Genomic DNA, 19,656 nt, shown 5'->3' with positions numbered 1-19,656 from the left:
AAAAATATAAAAAATTATTTTTTCCATTCTCCACTTTCCCATTGCAAAAGAATATTTATCCATTCCATTCCATCCGTTTATAAGCTCTGTAAAATATGTGCCAGCAGCAAATCAGTCGAATCCATGACTTCTCTCGCAGTCAGCTCGTTGTTTGCCTGGCGATTGAGAGCCCCATTTGCATATCCATTTGCACGCCGAGGCAGGTTTGTTTGTTTTCACAACAGTTTTCCAAATGCGGTGAGAGGTGTCAACGGGAGCTCAACGATTTGCTGGTATAGTAAATTGCAAGATATTTTCTTAAGAGCCTGGGAGTGTTTTGCCAGCTATGATACATTTATCATTATTATCAAATATATCGTTACAGCTTAATATGCAAATCATAAATTTATATTTATATGCTTGTTCATGTACATATTTATATAAAGTTACATAAATATATAGAAATATATATTTATATTTTTTTTTATAATTATTTAGAAGCTGGGATAGGGAAATAGCTGATCCCAGATTTTGTAACGCTCTTCATAAATATTGCCAGTCTTTGGCGTTAGATTCGTATCGATTTCCAAATACGCCTGATTTTGGCAATTGTATTGGGGCCACTGTAGGTGGCGTAAGTATTCGTCCGTCGCACTGTTGGGATCGCTGGATAAACCAAAGATTAGCATTTTGCGCTTGATCTGATGCCTTATATACCTACCCCTTTCTGGCAAACTCTACCCACAGGCGCGTCAGCCGCTCGATCAGCAAGTTCTCTGGGTCGCTCTCTTTGAACGCTGGAGCTATAAGCGGCACTTGGAACAGATACAAGAGCTCATCATGATGCACAGCGCCTGAAAAAAAATAACTAATTAGCCCTGGCCGCACATTTGATTAGGAAGTAATATGCACCAAAGGTTTGATTGGTGTCCGGATGCATCAGGAAGCTGTAGCGCCCTTTGTAGCGGAAGAAGTACCTGAAGACTGGTGTGTGCGGAGCCATTAGACTCATAAAGCGATGGTACTCGAGCCCTATGAGTGCATCGCTATAGGCCCTGCCCAGACCTTGGAGAGATGTGGGATTCTGGATATTCCCATTTCCCAAATATTCCCTTCGTAGCACAGCGCTGGCCTCCCGCGAGTGAGTCGTGTTCTGCTCATAGAGCAGCACAATCGGAGCAAAATGTTCCCAGTTATCGTTCAGCTTCTGACGTATGCTATCGTTGCGCAGATCATCTATAAGCGAAAGCCATTAGAATGGATAACTCATGCGACATGTCAACTCACAGAAGGCGGCCGAGAGAAACTCAAACTCAGTGATGCCTGTGATGAGGGGGACCTTGTAGAACTTTCCGCTAAGAGCCGTTTTGTACGGATGCTCGAGCAGAAAACGCTCCTGGCCAAAGTCCTGCTCGATAACCGGCAGCCAATTTAGCACAGGGTGCCAGCCAATTTCGAACATGCCGTTGTAGGAGCTCACAAAGTCCAGCATGGGCTTGCGGCGCAGACAGGCGACCAAATCTTCCACTGGTAGCTCCGGGCATTTGAGCAGGCGTGCCTGGCGCTGCGCGAGCATCAGACCTGATGTGTGGTACTCCCACTGGCCATACGGCGAGGCGCTCATGCATATTCCCCGATGGAACAGGCCCCGGGACATCGGAGACAACATGTGCAGGCCAATGCTCAGGCTGCCCGCACTGTAGCCCAGGAGCGTCACTGAGCCCGGATCGCCGCCGAACAGATGGATGTACTTCTGAATCCAGCGAAGGGCCAGTACCTGATCCTTGAGTCCAGCATTGCCGGGGGCATCGGCACTGCCAGTGGCCAGGAAGCCCAGGCTGCCCAGCCGGTAGTTCAGCGAGACGAGCACACAGTCGCGATCCATGAAGTGCGCCGGACCGGCCAAGTACTTGCTCTGCCCGGAGAAGACATAGAAGCCGCCGGGATGCAGAAACACTATGACTGGCCGACGAGCAGTTGGACTCAGATTCTTTGAATACACATTCAAGCGCAGACAGTCCTCGGACACGTCCGTCATATTTCCCCACGGCTGCGGGCACATGGGCCCGTCCTGGCTGGCATCAAAGGTCGCTGGTGCCCAGGGCTTCACGGGCCGTGGATTTCTGAAGCGCAGCTCACCCAGCGGTGGCTCAGCGTAGCGTATGCCGCGAAAAGCATGGAACTGCACGCCCAGCCTCGATGTCAGATTAACTCCACGTATGCGGCCCAGCTCCAAGTCAACCTCAACGCCCAGCACAGCAACACTGCAAAGCAGCCCAACGAACACCACGAAGCTGAACATCTTGCGGCTTATTGTCGACTGATACTGATGGGAATAAAGTGCAGGCTTTTATATGGTGTACAATATATATGTATGTATATACACATATGTACATATATAAATATATAGCTGCCTGTTTGGTTTTTTCCCATCTGTCACTCTATATGTGATCCAAAATAGGCGAATAAGAATCTGAGATTTACACTACGTCTCAGCTGTACACGTACGAAATATTTATAGTACAGTAGTTTTATTTTAATTGTACACCCTGAACCCATTGAAAATGGGAAATCAGGGTATAATGGTTTCGTGAAATGGTATGTAACGGGCAATCGAAAAATTGATTTTGTTTTTTCAGCCTAATTTGAACACTTTTAGACCTAGAGACTTTAGAATTACTGTGTTGTTCGATACAAAGATTTTGTTATTTACAAAATTTGGATACCACGCCCCCTTCGCCTATAATTTACAAAAACGTTTCATAAAGATAGTCTTACTACTAGAGAAATTATTCAACTAATAAATTCTCTTAATATCGCCCACACTGCAGCGCAGCTCAAGCGCAGTCGCTGCTAACTGCGCAGTCAGCAGAGAGCGTGATTATACGTGCGTGTGTATGCATGTGTACATAAAAGCAGTGCAGAATGAGTAAAATATCAGCTTAGAGTGTTCAGGGTATCTCCCAGTCGAGCAGTCTCGACTGGAGCCTTCTTACTCTTTTTTTTTATAAAATTGTCTAGTATATTTTTGATTGTTTCTTGGTAATATACAGAACAAATTAAATTCATTTACATAGTATACAACGATTTATAGCAATGCTTTACAAAACTTATGTTTCTGGAGAAATTTACATTTTAAATAGGCATTTCTTACTCCATTGGAGAGAATGAATAAAAATGAGGTCATGACTGAAATAAAGTGTAACGCTTTAAATTCATTTCATATTTACATCAATGGGCACTGAGAGTGGAGAGTGTTTTGGTTAGAATGACACACTGGGGAATACCCTGGATACCGCTACAGCCAAGGGCCATTGTACTGAAGCTAATCCATTCGCCAATCATAATAAATCTCTGGGCTTTTATTATATCATTTTTGTTTCTTTTACTCGCTCTTTTTTAAACTAAAATGATACCACTTTTTATATCTATGAATATATATAAATTAAAAAAATTACGAATATAATGTCAACAGTATCAAGAAGTATATGAAGTATGTAGGATAGACTACTAACTAGCTGAATCAGACTATATCTAGAGCTAAGGCTAAAGCGGCCTTTATATACAGTCCAGAGTAGCCTATTTAGACACTCGCCTGAGCAGTTAATGAATATTTGAAATATTATAATTTGGAGAGCTCAACGCTTAAGCGCATCAACAGGAAGCCCAGTAAGAACGGCTTCCATAAAAAGAAAAAATGAAAGGAAAATAAGAGAACAACAACAACAGTTGCCTCTCTTTGGCTGGCACTTTTCCATAGTTTTCCCAGCCGTTTTTGTCTTTTTTTTTTTTTTCTGTTTCATTTTCTTTCTGTTTTTATTTTCCCGGCTATATATACATATATATTATTATTTTTTTTTATTTTTTATTTCTTGCCTTGTAGTTTTAATGCGGCCGTCGCCATTACAGCCGCCAACATTTCCGGCGCGGACGTTGATTTTCCAGCACGGCCATGGCCCAAAACAGTTTCAATAAGTTGCGCTAAAACTTTTACACGCCTTTTGCGCACCGCGCCCACAAGCGCAGACCCAAGCGTAAGCACCACAGCGCCCCTTCGCTCTTTCGCTCCTTCGGCCCCTTCCAGCACTCAGCGGCGCCCATGCCCGACCGGCAAACAACTGGGCGTTGAGCGCTGTGCATGGAACGGGACACTTTTAACGGAGGGGGCGTGGGCGTGGCCGTGGCACTACATCTGCTCGGCTCACTGTTAAAAATTTGAACGCGCTGATGGGCATTTTTACAACTGAAGCGTTAACTATGTGCAACTAGCCAAAGAAAGAAACAAAGAAAATTGAGGCACAAGCGCACAGCCCAAAAAGCGAACGAGTAAAAGAGCTCCAGCTGGGAGTGGCCGACTAGCAGACACCCTTTCTTTATGTAATAGCTATCAAGTCGTGATTAACTTGGAGGACAGTATGAAAATATAATTATGTACATACAAATATGTTTGTACAAGATTGCAGAGTTCAAACTGGCGAACAGTTGAACATCGAACAAGATGGACTCAGCTCTAATAAATTGAGCTTTGAGTGTGCCACGCCCCCTCCGCTTGTTGCAGAAAAAAGGTCACGCTTACACCCAAAACTCTCATATTCACTGGACCTAGAGTATAGAGTATTAGAGTCTGCAGAAAATAAAAACTTCGATAGCTCTATAAAAATGTTTTCTATTTTATTTTACATTTTCGATGCCGACTGCCAAACTAAACCGCAGCACGGACTGAAATTTGCATGAGCTGCACTCAAAGTAGCACCGTCAACTCCTAACCCCAACTAGCACGCATACAACTTTAATTTAACAATGCACATGAATATGAGTCTGAAACTCAAGTATGAGCTCAGTTTAGTGACGCTTCTGCTTAGGCTGCGCCGCCTGGCGACCCATGAAGAACTGCTGCAGAGCACGCCACACCAGACGTATGAACAGCATCAGGCAGTAGAGGACAAACAGAATGCCGCCATAGAGTATGAACATTGCATCCAGATTGTGGTACTGCACGAAGTCCAGATCCTGCGAGGCACTGCGCAGATATCTTGCGCCCTTATGCCTGCTGACATGCTCCACCCAGAAGACGGCGCGCTCCAGTGGCAGCTGCGGCTGATCCTTGTAGCGTGCGGACATCTCGTTGACCAGTTGCTTGGCATGAGGATCTTGCAGAAGCTGTTGGATGGCTGCCAACAGCCGCTCGGCAGTCAACTCCTCATAGTGCACAGTCCTGCCATAGCCATTTTGTTCCGCCCGCGCCATATTTAGGAACTGATCGCCGAAGATGGGAATGCCCACAAAAGGCTTGCCGTGATAAATGGATTCCGTGGTGCTGAGCAGACCGCCATGGGTGATAAACAGGATGACATTCTCGTGCGCCAATATGTCGTCCTGCGGGAACCAGTCGGAGATAAAGACATTCGCGGGTTTCCCAACCAAATTGGGCTCTTCGAATTTCCACAGCACGCGCTGCTTCAGCTTGCCAAAGGTTTCTATTATGGCCTGACGTTTTTCCGGTGGCAGGTCTTTGCTCTTCAGATTCGAGCCCATCGAAAAGTAGATGACGCCATGCTTGGCGCCCTTGATGAAGTCCTCAATGTCCTGGGGCAGGGGCTGGCGCTTGCGATTGATGTGCATGCCGCCCACTTCGATCATGTTGGGCGAGTAGGGGCGGGGAAAGCTTAGTGAGACGTGCTGGTTGAGCAGCACCAGCGCCGTGTTCTTGCGCATCTCGTAGAAGTTCTGCTTGTTATCGGGGAAGTACTTGGCATAGAGCGCCTCCTGCTGCGGCAAATAGTACAGCGTCATGAAGAGATATTCGTAGTTGATGAAGGCAAAGTTGATGACGCGCTCGACCAGCGACATATGATCGGAGAACTTGAGCAGCGCGTGCGGCACATAGGAGGGCGGCGAAGGAGAGCCAACCTGTTAGAGCAGATTAACCGTGAGCTGGATTTACTCAGGCACCCAAATGCTTGACTACCTACCAGATCGGTGTTCCAGCTAATGGCACCGAAGGTGCCAAGTCCAATGAGCGGCGCCTTGAAATGCTCGGCCAAGCCAAAATGAGCCTCATTGAGGAACACCTCGCTGATGACAGCGTCGAAGGTCTGATTGGATTTGCGCAGCTGCTGGATTTTCGGTTCCTTTAGCAATGCTTCTGTTATGCGTAGACCTGTATATACATACATACATATATAAATATAACTATATTTAATATATTTGAAAGCTGTTATCTTACCCATGGCATAGAATCCAATAATCTGTTGTATTATCGGCTTTTCCGACTTTGTAAGGAGGCTGTCTAAATCGCCTGGAAAGTGAGATAAGTTAAATAAGTTCTGGTCGCTTATAATTGGTGATTTTGTATATATGTATATCAAGTTGTTAATGTTATATTTATATATTCTATTTATAAAAGCGATCATGGGTCTCTCATAGTGCATCGCAGGGAATATTTTCTGTATGCTAATGATTCTTTTAAGTACATCAGACTTTCTTCGCAAATTTTGTTTTATAATTGAATGTTGTTAATACTCTATATTTGTCTATATGAAATATACAGGAGTATTACATTGTTTACCAGATCCCATTGCTGCCTACGCAACTGCATATAACACTTGGTATTTAATTAACAGCACGTTAAAGTGTATTATTTCAATTTGTTTAGAAGATTACGAGTGCTGATCGATACGCTGGAGAGTTACTTACCGCTCATCGCTTTTAATATGTTCGGCACTGGCAAATCGTTTATATTCGTGATGGGCGTCTTTAGGGGAAAGGGCGAGACGAGTGTCACTTGGTGACCAGCGGCCGCCAGGCCCTTGGCCAGCGCCGAGCCCACATTGTAGTGCGAGCGTGCGATGGTGGGCAGCACCAGGAGGTAATTGTAGGCCGTCGCGCTGCTCAGCAGGCATATTAGAGCGAGGCCAGTGAAACAGGTTCTGCGGTCCGAGGGGGACATTCCGATAGTTACTGTTCTTAATGACAATATATAGCTAAACAAATACTAATAGTTGCATTTAATGATTGCGTTGTGAAATGCACATTGAGCACCGGCTTGCTTGCTATACACGATCGACGCCAAACGCGACCCACACGCGTTGCTAACTCGACGAAAACTAACGCAATTCTCAGAATATTTCGGTAAATAAAGAGTCTCTCGTTCTGTTGAGTTTCAGAGTCACAGAGTCTCTCAGTCACAGCGACAGCTGGAATACGCTACACTCTGCTTCAGCAGCTAAAGCTCTGCCGATCACTTTGATTCACTGAGTCAGCATGACTCGAACGCAGCGCAACTGCTATCGAGCGTTTTAGAGTCTAATCACAACCCAGGAAGAGCTACTGATATGGAATCGGCACTCAAGCATGACTGTAGTGTATTCGACTGCCTGCTTGTCATGCTGAGCGAGTGGTTTTGCTCTCTCTCAGTTTGTTGTTGTTTTCTTTTATCTGCTCTGTTATTCGTAACACAAAGAGTCGCGAGTCGCGAAGCCGGTCGAACGTGTGAGTTAAGCCAAACAAATCGACTCGAATAACAAATCACTTCTACTTGCCTGATCATTTTAATTGATACCAACAAAATTCAGTTAACGAAATTCTTTGTTGTGAAATAACTTTTATTTTTTTCGTGCGCCTTACATATACGTGTATACACACATACATGTGCACCTGTAAAGCACAATCAGTTACAAGTTCTCTTCGCTCTCTCGCTCTCGCTCTCAGCTTCAATCGTTTTTGCGTTTGCTTTTCGATAAGAGCGTAATTCTTATATTCAAATGCGAACGCATTTTGCATGCACAAGTGTTTGGCGTATTGACATCATATCGTTCCGAATGCATGCATGCAAATATACATCCATGTACATATGTACATATAAATGTATAAAATAAATAATAAAGCCACACACATTTCTGAGTAGTTTAATTCTGAATAGATCAAAATATTTTACAATACTTGAATAAGTTTTGGTAGTTTAAAATAGTACATACATATGTACATATATTGTTTTCTATTTTTTATTTTAAATCTATTTTTTGATCATAAAATGGACATTAGTTTGGTTCTTTTTCATATACAAATCATCACATCCATCATATCGAAAGATTAGTTCTTCAATTCGTTGTTAAAGCTAATTTTCTTTCACTTTCCTGGACTTGCCTTGAAGTGTTCTACGTATGAACCTGACGACTATTGCCAATATATATGTAACAGCAAACGTAATAGAGATCAATCCACCCACTATCATGGCGAAGACATCCAAATTATGGTATTGTATAAAGTTCAAGTCCTGTGAAGCGCTTCTTAGGTACTTGGCGCCCTTCTGCCTTGTCACATGCTCCACCCAGTAGACAGCCCGTTCGAGTGGCGTTTCATGCTGATCCCTGAATCGGGCGGACATCTCGCGCATCTGCTGGGCGTAGCGTGGGTCGGTGAGTATTTGTTTAATGGCATTATGGAACGTCTCAGCAGTCAGCTTGTCGAAGGCGACTGTAACGCCGTAGCCCAACTGCTCGGCACGCGCCATATTGACAAACTGATCGCCGAAGATGGGAATGCCCACAAAAGGCTTGCCGTGATAAATGGATTCCGTGGTGCTGAGCAGACCGCCATGGGTGATAAACAGGATAACATTCTCGTGCGCCAATATGTCGTCCTGCGGGAACCAGTCGGAGATAAAGACATTCGCGGGTTTCCCAACCAAATTGGGCTCTTCGAATTTCCACAGCACGCGCTGCTTCAGCTTGCCAAAGGTTTCTATTATGGCCTGACGTTTTTCCGGTGGCAGGTCTTTGCTCTTCAGATTCGAGCCCATCGAGAAGTAGATGACGCCATGCTTGGCGCCCTTGATGAAGTCCTCAATGTCCTGGGGCAGGGGCTGGCGCTTGCGATTGATGTGCATGCCGCCCACTTCGATCATGTTGGGCGAGTAGGGTCGGGGAAATCCGAGAGAAATGTGATTGTTGAGCAGCACCAACGCCGTGTTTCTGCGCATTTCATCGAAGCTCTGTTTGTTGCGGGGAAAGAATTCTCTATAGATCTGCTCCTGCTGAGGCAAATAGAAAAACGTATGGTAAATGTACTCAAAGGCCGTGAAGATGAGGTTTTGAGCACGCTCGAAAAAGCTCATGTGATCGCTGAACTGGAGCAGAAAGTGCGGCACATAGGAAGGCGGCGATGGCGTGCCAACCAGCGGATTGCTCCAGGAGGAGGCGCCAAAGGAGCTAAATGCTATCAGCGGCGCCTGGAAGTGCTCCGCAAAGCCGTAGTGCGCGTCGTTCATGAAGACTTCGCAGAGCACCGCGTCGAAGGTCCGATTCTCTGCGAGCAGCGTCTGCACCGCAGGCTCAGAGAGCAGAGTTCGGGTTAGCTTGAGGCCCATTGCGTGCATTAAAGGGACGCGGAACACAATAGGTATTTTAACAACATCGAATATTCTGGCTTTGTGTACTGAAAGAGAAGCAGAAAATTAATTTTCTATTGAGTACAAATTACAAAATTTCACAATTCCCCGTTTTGCGGGCTCATAATTATCGCGTTGCTAACAATTGATAACAAAGGCGTAATCCGGTGATAGCTACCTTCCATGGCTGTTATTACGCTCGGCGTGGCCACATCGACGAAATTCTTGAGAGGCTTCTTTTGCGGAAATGGCGAGACCATCGTGACCTCATGCCCCGCACCAACCAGGCCCTTGGCCAACGCCTGGCCCACATAGAAGTGCGACTTGGCCGCCGTATTGGCTATCACCAGATAGGAGTAGGCCCACGCCTGACTCAAGCTGGCCAAGAGCAGCAACAACAGTCGAAGCAGCCGCATTTTATGTTATATTTGATATGTCTAGCTCTTGAGCTTCAGCTGAGCACTAAACAAGTTTCGACCTGTGCGTCGTTTATTATAATTCCGACTGCCCTTTTGTTATGTCTGATAATTTATTATCAGACAATAGACAATTGGGCAAAATGAGAGAGTCGCCACACTCAAAAGTCTCTCTTCTTCCATTTGAAAAGTTTCTGTGTTGATGTTTTGTTGCTCTTTGTTGAATTCATTATATAATATAGGGTAATCGGTGGAGTTGGATCGTTCAGGGTGCAGGTAAACACCCTGTAAGGCAAGTAAGACTTACTTATTATTTATTTATATTTATTCAAATGCTTGATTTTGTCTGCATTTACTTAACTAATTTATTTTTAAGCTTTTCGCATATCTTGGCTTAAAACTTTGAATGTAATTATTAAGATTCCGCTTTAGCTCTGCATAATCATCGTAAACAACTAAATTTATGTGTTTTGGACAATTATGCATAGAGGCAATAACTATTAGCCAAGAGTCGCATTTTGCTGAAGCCAATTTTCAGGGAAGTCAAAGAGTCTACGCCCACTTCTCGTGCCCAGCTAAGCCATTTGTCTCCCCTTTCTCGGGCTGGATGGCTGCTTGGCCTGCCAAAATTCTCTTTTTGGCATCCATAAACGACAACTGTTGCCAAGGCAAGTGGCATAAAGCAAATCGGCATTGGCATCATCGTCAGCATCCGCATCAGCATCAGCATCAGAATCGGCGTCTGCGTTTGCCTCTGCCTTTGTCCGACTCAAGCTTCAGCTCGTGGCAGGATCTAATTAGATTGTTCTGGCAGCCGTACAAATATTCCGCTTGCCGAGTTGGCGCCAGCAGTGGCTGCCAGTTCAAAATTGTTAAATAATTTAAAAATAAATTAGCGGCAATTCCTATCCATGTGTCTGCCTGAAACACTGAAGCAGAAAGATCCTATGAAAATCGCAACCAATTTCCTGCATAACAGTTAAATAAAATTTAATTTGGCAGAACAACGAAGTGAATGAGAGCTAAAATGCCAAACAGAATGCGAAAAAAACAAACGCCAAATGCACAAATGACCGAACAATATAAAAATCCCAGTCATGGAAAGAGATCGAAAAAAAGAAAAACGAGATGAAGACGGGTCAGCTACGGGGAATGGAGAGTGTGACTGCGCCCTGGAGGTGCTTTGGGTAGGAGCTACTTTGCCTCTAATGAACACAACAAATTTGTATAATAGCACCAAAAACGGGCACTAAAACGGACTTCATTTGTCCGCATTTATTATTAATTTTAATATTTTTAAGTGCGTTCAAAAATATGAGCAAGGCACTAGGAAAAATCAACAAGAGATCCGCAGTGCGGAGTGCGCGGCCTGAACAGCAGACGAGCTTATGAATATAGTAGAATATATTAAATCCAAGATTATGTAAACGGAATGCACATTCTTAAATGTATTAGTATTAGTACTGCCTTAAGGAGTCCATTTTATTTAGCCACATAGGAATTGGACTAAGCATATTAACATTCACTCAAAATTCTTACTCACTCAGCAGTTGTTTTTATAGCGAAGAATGCAGCACAAAATATAAAATATTTTGTTTATTATTTAAAGAAAATTTGTATTGTAAATAAACTATCTTTATTGCTTTTAACACTATAATTGAATAAAAAAAAAAAAAAAAAAAAAAAAAAAATCAATGGGGAGCAACAAAGTGTCATTCTGGCTTATATCTGTTCACACTTGCATAAGCATATGAAACAGCTTTAAGCCCTGGCAATAAGGCCCAATACTAATTTGATTTGCATGTTTTTTGAGCCGGTATTTATTGCAATAACTTAATATGTCAACTGCCGATTGGCCACATTTAATTTGTACTGACAATATTTTGTATGCATTCGCAGCCTCTTGGTATTCCGCAATAAAATAATATATATAAAATTTATTAATTGTAAAGAACCAGAAGAGAATTGCAAACAAGCGTTACAGACTGCACAATACTTGTCCATAATGTAAAAACACATCTGAATAGAGAAGATTAAACATCGTGGAATTAATGAGTCGGACTAAATTGCAATTTAACTATAACTATAACTATAAGGGAAACTCTCTCCGGGTGAGTAGGCAAATTGCGTAAATCGTATTGTTAAAAAATCAATAAGCTCGCTTTATACTCTATGAGCGAGTATAGAGAATTAAATTCGACATTTTACTTATTTTCTCTGAGTTTTTGCACAGTTAATTTATCTTTAATTTATTTAAGCAAATATGCATATATACATATAAATTTAAATATACTTTGATATTACAATTTTTTTGCTAATACCTATATTTAATGCGTTTTTAATTCAAAGTAAATATTATATATGCATAAGCCATAGTCAGCCGAGCTAAATTGATTTCTGCAACTGTTTCGAAATAATTGCAAATAAAGATTTTTACGCGTTTAGCTACATTCAATATTTTAATGCAGTCAAAGATAATTCTCTTTTTTCACATTTCAGTCAAATTTATCTCTAACATAAACTTATCATATAATGTTGTAAATGGTGCGTGGCAAGAGCAACTGCAAAAAAAGTAGATAAATTCAACAAGTACCAAAATAAATAAAAAGAAAATGTAGAGAGAGATGAAATGAACTTAATTTCAACGACAAGCTAAAATAAATGGCTGAAAAAATTTAACAACGGCAGCAGCTGCAGACAGACAAAAAAAAAAAAAAAAAAATGGATAACAATGAAAACCACAAAGCGCCGGTTTTGTTTGTGAGTGTCGCATGCAGGGATGCCACACACACAAACACACACATGCACACACATACATATAGCTGTATGTAAATGTTTATATGTGCATGTATGTGTGCAAGCTTGCGCATATTTCGCCTGCCAATCAACTCAACAATCGCAATCAATTCGCACGCTACTGCTGCAGGCAGCGAATCCTGCAGCGCCCCGTTCGAGGGTATTGTCACAGTGCAGCTGCAAATGTCATTTTAAAGTATGTATGTGAATGTGTGTGTGTGTGTGTGTCTGTGTCTGTGTGTGATATATCAGCGAAAACCAAAATAAAAAGTCCGGTAGCCGCAATGCCTTTTTTAATTACGTTACTGCGCCATTAAGGACCGCAGTGTCTGGCCATGAATCAACACAATGAATATGAAATGCGCTTAAGATTTGCGGCAAACGTTTCAAATGCGATGAGGGAAATCAACGCCTGCTCTCCAGCCGCCGCACAATTTTGAAAAGTTGGCCAAATTTATGGCCATTATGTTGAAATGGTAAGCGGAATGCGCGTACGCACTGTTGACGCCTTCTTATGTACAAATTGCTAAGTATTGTTATGCTAAATTTATTTGTGCTCACTCATAAGCTCGCCGTGTGACATGTGTGAGTGGGTGTGGCTGTAAATGTTGTTGCTGCTGCTAACTTCATCAGGCGCACGATTGAAACGCAGCTTCCGCTTCCGCTCCAAAATGGCTGCCTCTGCCGCTGCCGCTGCCGCTGCCTCTGCCGTTGCCACTCACTGACTTTGCTTGCAAACAAATCAGCTTGAACTTCCGTTTCATTTCGCATTTTTTGTCATTTCGTATTCTTTTGCCAGTTAGCCCCTCCCTCCCAGCAACAGTCGCCCTCAGGAATATCTCAGCATTATTCACTGTGCATTTTAGACACTTTTGCGCAAATTTACTTTTCACTTTCCGAGCCCAGCATCAGAAAAGTTTTGTGCATAGCTAACTTTTAGCTCCAATAATGTATATTTTCATATATGTGTATGTATATATATTTTCCCCCTTTACCCAACTGTTTTTCAATGTCAATGCACACAAACAGACTGACTCACACACACACCCACACGGCGCTAGGTATGAGGAAACGGAAACTTTGTCTGTTTGGCATTTCATTTCCTCCATTTCGGTTTTTTGCACCTCGCAGCATTGAGCATGTGTGCATATTTCAATGGGTCCGTGATTCTGTTTAATTTGATGCTTGGCTGCTTATTTAAATTCTTATTTTTGCCCTCGTCCACATTTAAATTCAGCTGCTTGTTTTTATTGACATTCTATTTCGAAATCAATCAGCGGGCACGCGTTCTGCTTAGGGCTGATAGCTTTCAGCCATAACAATACCAATAACAATATTTGCGGGCATCGCAAGCCGACGTTTACGAATAGGGCCACATAATAACGGCTTCCATTTAAATTAGCATCTATTTTTGGGCCGACAAGTGATGCGTATCGAAACGAGAATTACAAATGTCAATGTTATCAAAGTACAATTGAAATTGAAATTTTTAAAGTCAAAGAGTTTTGCAATTAAGCCATGCAAATAAATCTGAAAATAACCGAATAAATAATAAAGATTGGGTGACTGCCTGAGCATTGCGAAGTGATAACATTGGGACTGGAATCTGTAATATATTCATGCAATACATAAAGTATATATAATATATACATTCTTACAGATTGAGTAAACCCCGATTTGATCTTTGGGAAATGGATAAAGAATATAAAATAATACTTATTATACACAGTTGGATCGATTAGAATTATATGAAATGTTACTAGAAACAATGTGTATAACATTGATATAAGAAAACTGATCTCATTGCAATACAGCAAAATTTCATTTATACATACATATTTATACATATATAATTATAATCAATATTAAATGAATTTTAAATTAAGTTCTTACAATTGTGGTAAAAATAAAAATTATTTTATCAAATCAAATAATATGAGAAAGAAATATCATATATCATTGCCTGTTTTATTTGAATAAGTGTATAAACATAGAGCACTCCAAGGCATTGTATATCCTATTTTTCATGCTCGCAATACATATATAGCCCTTGCCGCTAGCCATTGAACATAACCGATATACTGGTTATACTTCTGTAAATGAGCATACAAAGTGGGAATGAGTTGTTGACTGACCCTCTAACTATTTTCAGTCGAATGCTAAATATAAAACAGGCTGGGCTGTTTGAGAGCTACTTCATGACTTCTTAGTCCCCAGCTCCTCTGTTAGCCCGATTCCTGCACTTTTCACCCTTCCCACTTATCATATTATGTTTCCTATTCCACTTGTGAATGTGGATTGATTCGTTAGATAAGGGACACTTGGGCTTGCTTAGACTTTGAGCGGCATTTAAGAAATGACGGCGACTACAGCGTTGCCAGCTATAATAAATGCATGCACTGATTGCCTGTTGAGCGTAACGGGCATTTATAATGAAATTATAAAATTTACGCTCGTTGGCTATGGGAGCGTGCACTTGTCGGGCTATTGGCTGTGCAGGATGTGGAGCTGGTGGCGCTGCTGTAGCTGGATGCTTTGACTTGTGCCCGGGTCGGCGACTTGCATCAACTGAATTGCCAATTAAAGCGCATCAACATTAATGCTGGCCATGATAATGACGATAACGAGCCGCCGCCAGCTATCGCACGTATGCCAGCAACAACAAAACCGCAGACACAGACTGCAGGGGCAGGGAAGACAGCCTCGGCAGAAAAAATCTGTTGAAAAATAAAGAAGACAGAGAAAGAGAGAGAGTGTGTGAGAGAGAGAGAGAGAGAAAGAGAGAGCTGGGCAGCCAATGTCCATGATTGCCTCAGACTGTGTGGAGCTGACTGCGACTACGCGGGCGCTTCTGTGGCACTGACATGTCGCCCGCAATGTCGTGGTCCTTGTCGTCCTTGTTGGGCTGACGTCTGACGGTAAATTAAAAAGCATAAAGCTCTCGGACAAGCAAACTGCATGCACTGAGCACAGAATGGCAGCACGAAAATTTATGCACGACTTGCATATTAAACGTGTGTTAATTTTAGAGCAGCCAGCAGCTATGCTACCATCTCGCTCACTCACTCACTCACTCACTCGATCTCACTCTTCATTCCGCCGTCATTCTGCGGCTATTGCTGTGCGCTCGCACAAAGGCGCTGTCAATTTCCATTGCATGGACTGCTGTCCAACGCGTCCCGTTCAAATGGCGCATGAAACGTCATTCTGAGACGGCCCTGACTGACATTTGTGGTCATCATTGCTGTTGCTGTTGTTGTGGCTGTTGCTGTTGCTGTTGCTGTAGTTGTCGCGTTTGCCTCAAGTACACACACTACAACGTAAGCATTCATATGTATGTGCATGCGTGTGTGTGTGTGTGTGTGCTAAAAAGTAAGTGAGCTCCTGCTCTCCGCAGATCTCAGCTCGGTCATGCAATTTTCCAGTTCAAAAGCTTAAAACTAAATTAAACTTTATGACTTGCCACAGAGCCAAACAGCCAGAGCAACAGGATTTGCGGCAACTACAAAAAGGATTACCACATGCCATATGAAGAATAATGCGAGGATTCACGTTATTGTTATACCCAACTACTTTGTTACACCGCGCAACACTCACAGCAGAGTATATTAGATCTAGAGCACACTGCTATTTGCGAATATGTTATATGTCGTGCATAGCCCGTGTTTCAATAAATGTGTCCATTTGAAAAATATTCACTAGAAATGGATTTTAACATTTTTCAAAAGTAATAACACACATACATACAATACACAGAAAGGGACAGAGAGAGGGGCAATGACTTGAGAGGGCAATGACCTTGGGGGGCAATGACTTGAGAGGGCAATGACCTTGAGAGGGCACTGCTTTAATAATTTCTTTATTAGCATGGGGGGGATTACAACAATAATCGAAATTCTATCAAATACATATGAGTCTACATTTAAAATTTGGAAGCTCTAGCTCTAAAGGTGTAGAAGATATAATAAAATTACAAGTTCTCGATAAGGTTTTTATTCGATAATAATAAAAAAATTTGAAGTCTCTAGCTTTTAAAACTTCTGAGATCGCCACGTTCATACATACATCATTATGCCCTGATTTCCCATTGAAAATGGGTTTAGGGTATAAAAAATTCTTAGTCCTTAGAAATAATATATATATTTTTTAATTATTTAAACATATGAATTATTTAATAATATACATATTTGCCTGTAAACAATTTTCTAGAGAGTATCTTGATAACTTGATTCTCATGTATGCAAAGCGAACTTGTATGTTTCGCTTGGTTTTGCTCTGAGAACAAATCGGATTATCTGGTCAAGCCAAAGAGGCGAGCAAACAAATAAATGTAATGAGTTTAAGTGCCAACGACAAAAATTGTCGGACATTTTATTGAGCAAATATTAAAAATATTACGAATCGCTGGCCATTAGAGGCAGCCGTTGCCCAGGCGCTGCATGCTGCCGGCTAGCAAGAAGAAGCACTAACGCAAACACAGTTAAAGATACAGATGCACACACACACACACATAAAGACTCGGGTAAGAGCCACCACTTAATGCTGATATGTATGAATGTAGCAAGTGAGAGGCAAAAACAAAAAGGGATGTCGGATAGGGGGAAAAGGCAAATTCTCACACACACACACAATCACACACACACACACATAGAGAGACTAAGAGATAGCAAACTTAATGTAATGGCCAAAAATACCAAGAACCAACAAACCAACGCGCACAAACATTTGTGCTGCTCCTCGCCATCCTTTCCGCTGGCATCGCTTAGTCCTGGCCTTGCTCCTGCCTTGGCTCAATGCTCACTCTGTGTTTGCTGGACATGTGTTTCCAATGGTTTTTGCGCCAACGGCTCTGCCATTTAAAAACGCACAAAAGTTGGCGTCGGGCAAGAACAAAAAAAAAAAAAAAAAAAAAAAAAAACCAAAACAAAAAGAAGAAAAACGAAGTGAAAAACTAACTTTTCACAAGAAAAAGCCAGTTGGCATTGCAGTTGCAGCTTTTATTTGATTTTTACACACCGATTTTGAGCTATTCTTTTATTAGATTTTCGGTTGGCTCTGGCAATTTCGTTGCAGTTTTTCTTTTTCTTCAGATTTCTTGTAAAATTCCTTTCCATTTTTTCCATCGTGTTGGCTGTGAATTTGCGAGATTTGATTTTGAAATTGGCCGGACGATAAGTGAATGGTCGCAAAAGCCACAGAAGCAGCGGGCAACAGGAGACATGAGATGCTGAGCTGCAGCAGGGCAATAAAAGGGAGTGCTGCTGCTGCTACAGATGGACGGCATGAGATATCATGACGAGTTTCGGAATTTATCTAACGATATATGTTCAGTTTACATGTCAAACTTGAAAATGTCAAAGGAAAATCCCTTCGTAGTCTCGAAAACTGTCTGGAAATCTTTTCTAAACTCTGATTGGTTCATCAGATGTTGCTGTTGGCTAAACTAATTTCTACTTTGCTAAATTATGTTGATTTTACCTAGGCAGCTCTGTACTTATATTTCTCTGATTTCCTGACTGTGAGAAAGTAAACCTTGAAATCCTCACCGAAACTTGAGTAACTTCTAGCAATTGCAATTTAAGGGCATTACGCCAATAAATAGTACGCCATAATTCAGCACTCATCGATTGTATTCAGTGCCACAGCATTGCAGAGGATGCGCCTACTTGGGACCAGCACCCAACTTTGCTGATAAGATAAGCCTGGGCTTCATTTGCTCTTTGTGCCCTGTAATCATGAAATGCTGAAGAAAATTGATAGCTCTGACTGATATGGCTTTTCGAAACTAAATTCATACTCGACTCCACTTGGAAAATAGAAAATCATACGTCTATAGTTAGCATCCTCTAGGGCATGTTATAGACTTGATAGAGCTCTGCAGGGTATTGCTTGCGCAAGTCATTCTCTCTTCAAGCATTCGTGTTTGTGCTGGGTGCTGAAGCTGTGACAGAGATGCTCTTGAGAGAAAAAATTCATATGTTGGTATTGCTGTTGCCTTCAATTGCTCTTGGCAGCGGGCATCGACAGCGCTGCCATCGATGGCTGCTTTCAATATCTAATAATATTGCGCATACGCGCTGTGTGCCGAGCGGCGAGCTCAAAAGCTCTTTGGGTGATGCCGTTGCTGCTGCTGCTGCTGTTTCACTTACACTGAGTGCGTGTTGGCGCAATAATCAACAGTTATATTATGAATGCACACAAACACATACACACGCATACATACATATGTACATTCATACAGTCGCAGACACAGAGACAGTCCCACAGATGGCGATGTGTTCATAATGCGCATTTTAACCCCTTTCGATGCTGGGCGAGGGGCTCTGTATGGCACTCCATCTCTCCCATATGACACTCCATCTAAGTGATACGATAAATTTGGAATTTTCTTAGCATTATGCGCAGATTTTGCTGATTTCTCTACCCCAGCCAACACAGCGTGCAGCTTGAAACTTTTTTAATAATAAATAAAAGTGCTTAACTTAATTCGAGCTGTTCAAAACGTTCTCTCATTTCACCCCAAGCCTCCCATCTGCTACTATGGATTTTCTGCTTGTATTTGCCCATTTTATTTGTTTCTTTGATTTACCCACACACACACACACAGACACACACACACACACTCGCACACAACCACACAAAGTGTTTATGGGAGTGTGGATAAAATTTTTCGATTATTGTTGAGTTTTGGCTTATTTTCTCTGCCCCCGACGAGATTCTTCTCTCATTTTGTGGCATTTGCGGCTGTTTACCTCGCCAGCGGCCAAATGCAATTTATGTGCGTTGGCCAAGTGTTGAGAGTTTGGATTTTTGCTTTTCTTATTTATTTTATTTTTTTGCTGTTCTGATTTCGTTTCATTTTTTTTATTCTTGTGTACGGATTTCATTTTATGGTGGGTCGATGTTATTGCCACTTGTCATTTGCGTGATTTACGCTTATCGGTGGAGCCAAATGTGTAATTTGCGTTGCTTGTCAGCTTAGCAATATTGTTGTTGATACTCGATGACATGGCCCTTATATAACAGCTGCTTCACACAGGGCCCTTGGCAAATGCATGTACAAATATTTGCATGAAA

General features: G+C 42.1%; 3 protein-coding genes across 3 annotated transcripts; all 3 read right to left on the bottom strand.

Moving 5' to 3' along the window:
* Positions 1-365: 365 nt before the first annotated feature.
* On the bottom strand, positions 366-2,319 carry LOC149270368 (juvenile hormone esterase). The gene is made up of 4 exons (XM_089463142.1): positions 1,267-2,319; positions 892-1,215; positions 701-833; positions 366-645 (listed from the first exon to the last, which is right to left on the bottom strand). The coding sequence occupies exons 1-4, from the start codon at positions 2,279-2,281 to the stop codon at positions 474-476; spliced, it is 1,644 nt and encodes a 547-aa protein (XP_089319268.1). The 5' UTR covers positions 2,282-2,319; the 3' UTR covers positions 366-473.
* Positions 2,320-4,629: 2,310 nt separating this feature from the next.
* LOC108620445 (UDP-glycosyltransferase UGT5-like) lies at positions 4,630-7,098 on the bottom strand. The gene is made up of 4 exons (XM_089463144.1): positions 6,676-7,098; positions 6,206-6,277; positions 5,952-6,139; positions 4,630-5,889 (listed from the first exon to the last, which is right to left on the bottom strand). Exons 1-4 carry the CDS (start codon positions 6,926-6,928, stop codon positions 4,822-4,824), a joined length of 1,581 nt encoding a protein of 526 aa, XP_089319270.1. The 5' UTR covers positions 6,929-7,098; the 3' UTR covers positions 4,630-4,821.
* Positions 7,099-7,870: 772 nt separating this feature from the next.
* Positions 7,871-9,844, bottom strand: LOC149270367 (UDP-glycosyltransferase UGT5-like). The gene is made up of 2 exons (XM_089463151.1): positions 9,546-9,844; positions 7,871-9,414 (listed from the first exon to the last, which is right to left on the bottom strand). Exons 1-2 carry the CDS (start codon positions 9,781-9,783, stop codon positions 8,096-8,098), a joined length of 1,557 nt encoding a protein of 518 aa, XP_089319277.1. The 5' UTR covers positions 9,784-9,844; the 3' UTR covers positions 7,871-8,095.
* Between the last annotated feature and the right edge of the window lie 9,812 nt (positions 9,845-19,656).

This window comes from Drosophila arizonae, chromosome 2, assembly GCF_054131065.1.
Source record: "Drosophila arizonae isolate 15081-1271.41 chromosome 2, UAZ_ARI_1.0, whole genome shotgun sequence".
NCBI classification, from domain to species: Eukaryota; Metazoa; Arthropoda; class Insecta; order Diptera; family Drosophilidae; genus Drosophila; species Drosophila arizonae.
This window is presented reverse-complemented; position numbering and strand designations above follow the sequence as displayed.